This window comes from Zingiber officinale, chromosome 8A (assembly GCF_018446385.1).
Source record: "Zingiber officinale cultivar Zhangliang chromosome 8A, Zo_v1.1, whole genome shotgun sequence".
NCBI classification, from domain to species: Eukaryota; Viridiplantae; Streptophyta; class Magnoliopsida; order Zingiberales; family Zingiberaceae; genus Zingiber; species Zingiber officinale.
In genome coordinates, this window is record NC_056000.1 from 76,464,940 (window position 1) to 76,470,690 (window position 5,751).

Genomic DNA, 5,751 nt, shown 5'->3' on the forward strand with positions numbered 1-5,751 from the left:
AGATTATCATTTTATATCAATCATGTGGATGGTACATTCCTAGCCAATATGTTGAAGATATTTTCAGACAATTTTCCCATCCTAGCTAAAATCTCTAGTCATGAGGGAAAACCTTATAATTGTTCTTAAGAAAGGTACACAAACTAAAATTTTGAATTTTTTGAAACCCCATTTTTATTAGTTTAAAAGATTGGGTCAATTTACTAGCTAGCTTGAGTCATTCTGTATTGGTTGGCTAGCTAGCAAGTTATGTAAAATACCAAGCCATCTCTTATCTCCTCCTCCAGTACACCATATATCCATATAATATTCCCCATTTCTTTTTTGTCCCCACACAAATGAGAAAACAATTGTAGTAGAAACCAGTCAACGTAGGGAATACTTTCCCATGTCTTCTTGCATACTGTGCCATTATTCTATCAAATTTCCCCACAATATTATCTCATCTTCCTTAGCTTCTTTCATACAAATAACATTATATTTGCACCCCCAATTCCTCTTCTCTTCCCTTCTTTCTCCATCCATCCTTCAATTAGGGCAAATGATCACCATACCCTAATTAATTTAAGAAAGAGGATCTCTCCCAGAGTTGGTTAATTCAGATATGGCAAGGGGAGGGGGAGATCGAGGGGGAGAGTTTAATCAAGATCACGCCGAGGAAATTCCGCGATCTACTCAAAATAGAAAGAGGAGACTACTTCATGAGCATGAGCTTCAGCTCAAGTTGGATCTTAACGAGGACGTGTATCATCATGATGTAGCTGAAGAAGAACAAGAAGATGATAATGATGATGAAGATAAGGGTAGCACCACAGAGGTGGTCGGAGAAAGGAGTGGCAGCAGCAACAGCAACAGCAACAACGGTGATGATGGCAACGACGAGGAAGATGAAGAGGAAGATAATAGCATGAAGAGGGTAGAGAGCGGTAACACGAATGGTGAAGGGAGCAGCGAGAGATTGGCTTCGGTGAGGCAGTACAACAGATCCAAGACGCCGAGGTTGCGGTGGACTCCCGACCTCCATCTCTCATTTGTTCATGCAGTCGAGAGACTTGGTGGCCAAGACAGTAAGTTAATTATACACATATATATGATTTACCTTTCTTGCACTAATTTCATGGACGTATATTATTGTTAAATTAATAACATTAATGTTAGCTTGATCTTAATTAATTGGCATCTTTGGGTTGCAGGAGCCACTCCAAAGTTGGTCCTTCAGATGATGAATGTGAGAGGGTTGAGCATAGCTCATGTAAAGAGTCATTTGCAGGTAACAATTAAGTTATTTAATTTCTTCTCTCTTTTAATTTGTTAATTTTCCCTTTCCTTCCCTTCCCTTCTGTTTTCGACGACTTTAATTTTGATTCTTATGCATGAATCAGATGTACAGAAGCAAGAAACTAGATGATTCCGGGAAAGAGAAAATAATCTCTTCAGGTCAATTAATTTTCTAATTAATCCTGCGATTTAACTAATTAACTATATATATATATATATGTTGTTTTTTATCTTCTCTCCTTTTTGATAATCAAGTTTCCCATTGTATTGTAGTTTTATCTCCAATGGATTTGCACCTGAGAAGAGGTGATCCTAGGTTTCATGAGACGCTATACCACAGAGCAGCATCGTACCAACCCTTCAGATTAATGGAAAATGGTGGTGGCGGCGGCGGCTGCGGCTACTTCCCCAGCAGGAGTAGTATCTCTAATTTCAGCCTTAATCTCCAACCATCACTAAATTACCAGCACTCACTGGATTTAAGCACCAGAAAATTAGGGTAAGAACAACTATACTGAATGGCCTTTAATTCTCTCTTGAAATCAAGTTGAAACTCCAGCTAGCTAGCTAGCTAGTCTGCAATTTAAAGATCTCAATTCATCAAATTAACAGGCTTCAAGGATGGGCATTTAACCAGCAAACACCAACACGAGGTGGATTATACTTGAAGGAGCATGGCATTAACGAAAAGTTTGGATCTTTCTATGACAAACTCTTCAACAAGGAAGCCAAAGCATTCAATACTTCACCACATGTGCTCAACCAGCAGAGAAGCGAGGTCGAGCAGTCACCAGTAGAAGAAAAAATGACAATGGAGAGGAATCTCATGAACAAGATTAACGGCAGCTTTAATTGGATGATCAGTAGTAGTAGCATGCGACCACTAGCCTCCACTTCTGGTTCTATGTTAGAATGCAAAAGCAGTAGCCATGCTGATAGTAGCATCAAGTATCAGTTCGATGACCTATTTAGACTTGAGGTAATATAATTTAATTTAATCATATTCATTCGACACTATCTAGCTACATAGAAAAAAAGGTAACTCGACTCTATTGATTCATGTTTATATATATAAGCAACTTTAATTTATGGTGCAGTTACATAAGCAAGAATTTGCAAGAAGAGAGCAAGAAGCAAAGAAGAAGATGAGGCTGAGTAGTACAGCCCCAGCCCCAGAGTGGAGTCATCACAACTTGCAACTAAGTTTGAGGCCGAGCTCGGGGGATCATGTGGATGGATCAGTGGGAGATAAAAACAAGTGTGAAGAAACTGGTAATAAGACTAGTGTGCTCTCGCTTTCCCTTTCGCTTTCGCCCTCTACGTCTTCTTCGATGCTGCAAGAAGATCAAGGCCGAGATAGCAAACTTGAAATGATGCAGAGGGTCGGCAAGAAGGCCGGTTTGGGGCCGAGTACTTTAGATCTGACCATGACTATTAAAGCATCGGAGTGAGATCTTTCAAGTACTTGCATGTCTCAAAGGCCTCTAGGTAATTAATTATAGATCCATTAAGTGTGACAATTAAGTTTGATGCAGCATGAAATTAAGGATCGATCGAATAAAGGGTTTGATCACTAGCTAGTGCATGGTTAATTTGATTTGGTTGTTATATAGGAGGTAGCATGGATTAATCCTATCCTATAATGTACTGCTATATATCATCCCAAATCAAATTAATTGAAGTGTTATTCCAGTAGCTAGTCGATCGGAGTCTATTAATTGGGCAAATATATGTGTTTTTAATTAATTAGTTAATTTGATTTCTTTGAGCTGTTTTTCTTTTTGAAAGAAGAAAAAGGAATGGATAAGTTCCACCTTATCGAAAGAAAACTTACATTAAAAGAAGGTTGAATTGATTAGCATATGAGCAATTGCAACAAATGAGCAATTGCAACAAATGAGCAATTATATATAGATTTAGGGAGTTTTTCCTACACGTACGGCTAGCTAGGAGCAGATGGGAATGTCGGGAAAGTAGAAAATTAGGAAATGAAGAGTTAATTAAGTGAGAAGAGGAGGAAGCTAAGCTAAGGGAACTTGCTTACCTTAGTAAAGGCAAAAAAAAAAAAAAAGGCAAAAGAAAAAGAATGAAAACAATAAAAATGCATGATATCCTTATCGTCATCTTCCCAAGAAATGCATGCCTTGTCGTCCACATTTCTCTGCTCTCCCTCACTCTCATTTAAATGATGTACGTGATGGATGGCACCAGTCCTATGTCACACTAGCTAGTCTGCACTTAAGCTTCCACAACCAAATCATATATATATATATATATATATATATATATATATATATATATATATATATATATATATATAGTAGTATGCATATTATGTTGTTCCTAATATCAATTCAAACAACTTAGGGGGTGTTTGGTATGAGCATGGGAATGAGAATCGGAATGGAAATTATTGTATTGTGGAATGAGAATGGGTATGAGCATGAATATCACTATTAAAAGCAATGTTTGGTTAGTTGCATACTTTCTATCGGAATAAATCAATATTTTCTTTTTTACCCTTAAAGGAAAATAAGAGAAAAAAATATATGTGAGAGAAAGATGAATGTGAGAGAAAAATATGATGAAAGAGAATGATGAGAGAGAAATTATGATGAGAGAGAAAGTGTGATGAGAAAGAATGAAGAGAGAGAAAGTGTGATGAGAGAAAATGAGAAAAGAGAGTGTGATAGAAGAGAGCATGATGAGAGATAAAATATGATGTGAGAGAAATTATGATGGGAGAGGATGAAGAGATAGAAAATGTAATGAGAAAAAATGAGGGGAGAGAGAGTGTGTGATGAGAGAGATTGAGGAGAGAGAAAGTATGATGAGAGAGAAAGTGTGATGAGAAAAAAAGAGAACAGTGAGTGTGATGGGAGAGATTGAGAAGAGAGAAAGTATGATGAGAGAGAAAGTGTGTTGAGGAAAAAAAAGGAGGGAGTGTGACAAGAGAGATTGAGGAGAGAGAAAGTGTGATGAGAGCGAAAGTGTGATGAGAAAAAAAAAGAGAAAAGAGAGTGTGCTAGGAGAGATTGAGGAGAGAGAAAGTATGATGAGAGAGAAAGTATGATGAAAAAAAAAAAGGCAGAGTGCGATGGAAGAGATGGAGGAGAGAGAAAGTACGATGAGAGAGAAAGTGTAATGAGAAAAAAGAGGAAACAGAGTGTGATAGGAGAGCGAAAGTGTGTGATAAAATGATGAGAGAGAAAATATGATGATAGAGAATAAGGAGAGAGAAGTGATATGAAAAATAAATAAATAAATAAAATTTGATATTTGATATTAAGGGAGAAAATTTTAGTTTTAGGTCAAAAGTATTTTTGGAATAAGAGAATATTTTGATTGATGAAAATAGGATAATGACTCATTGAAGGGGAGGTACATGGGAATGAGTTATTACCCAATTTCAAGGATTCATTCCCTTATTTGTATTCCTATTCCTATAATCCAAACATTAACAATGGCAATCAATGATTCTCATTCTCATTCCCCACTCCTATTTCCCTAAACCAAACGCCCCCTTAGTTATAATGAAATATACTATCAATGTATTAAATATATATAATATGTGTGTGTTTTATGTAAAATTTGATCATTTCTCCTATGGAAATTATGGTTCTCTTGATCCCTTCCATGCCATGGATGAGTAAAGTTATGATAATTGGCATGCATATTTTCATGAGCTTGCCGTGAGAATTAATTGTTCAACGAGTAAATAAAGCAACAGGTCGACCAATCACTACTCAAAAAAGTATCATTTAAAGTTGAAAATTAAGGCACCTCTATTTTATTTCCCGAGCAAATTGCATGCACTCGTAGTTAAAATGCTGCTCGGTGTTGCATGCCCACATGAGTGCATGCAACCGATCGAGAAGATTGAAGGTGGCGAAGATTGGAATTGTAGATCGGTCTCCAGTTCCTTAATTCAATAGCTTATCTGTGTGTGAAAAAGAACAATCAAAATATATACACATGTAAAGCAACAAGGACAAAGAAATTTGCTGCAACGAGAACAAAGATATTAATAATCGTCCTCGTTTTCTAAAAGGAAAAAATAAATAGAAATGGTACCACCGTTCCATTTTCAAGAGACGCAACTCGTTTTCGTCGTGTTGTATTGTCAACTGTCGTCCGTCCATTCCACTTGCGTTGGATAGCATGATGTCTTATTCAACCTTTACAACCTGTGCTAAAAAGGTACTTTCGTACTGCATCACAGCAAGTTACTGTGCTGACACCTAATGAAGGCATTCAATTCTTTGATCTCTCTATCTGTCTTTATTAATTTTGACTTTCAACGAGTGAAGATCTATTTTGTGTCAGAAACTGTATATGGGCATATTGTTTGTTAGGTTCGAATTTCTTACATCCCTAATTTGCTCTAAAATACCAAACATCAAAAGATTCCACGCCACGAAATATACCAAGGAAATCAAATAGCATTCGGAACGCATCAATAGTTCTAGAAAA

The 5,751-nt window shown here is 36.8% G+C and overlaps 1 protein-coding gene across 1 annotated transcript; it reads left to right on the plus strand.

Moving 5' to 3' along the window:
* The first annotated feature begins 362 nt into the window (after positions 1-362).
* LOC122009608 lies at positions 363-2,993 on the plus strand. The gene is made up of 6 exons (XM_042565826.1): positions 363-1,067; positions 1,194-1,270; positions 1,383-1,437; positions 1,552-1,777; positions 1,891-2,257; positions 2,376-2,993. Exons 1-6 carry the CDS (start codon positions 605-607, stop codon positions 2,727-2,729), a joined length of 1,542 nt encoding a protein of 513 aa, XP_042421760.1. The 5' UTR covers positions 363-604; the 3' UTR covers positions 2,730-2,993.
* The last annotated feature ends 2,758 nt before the right edge of the window (positions 2,994-5,751 follow it).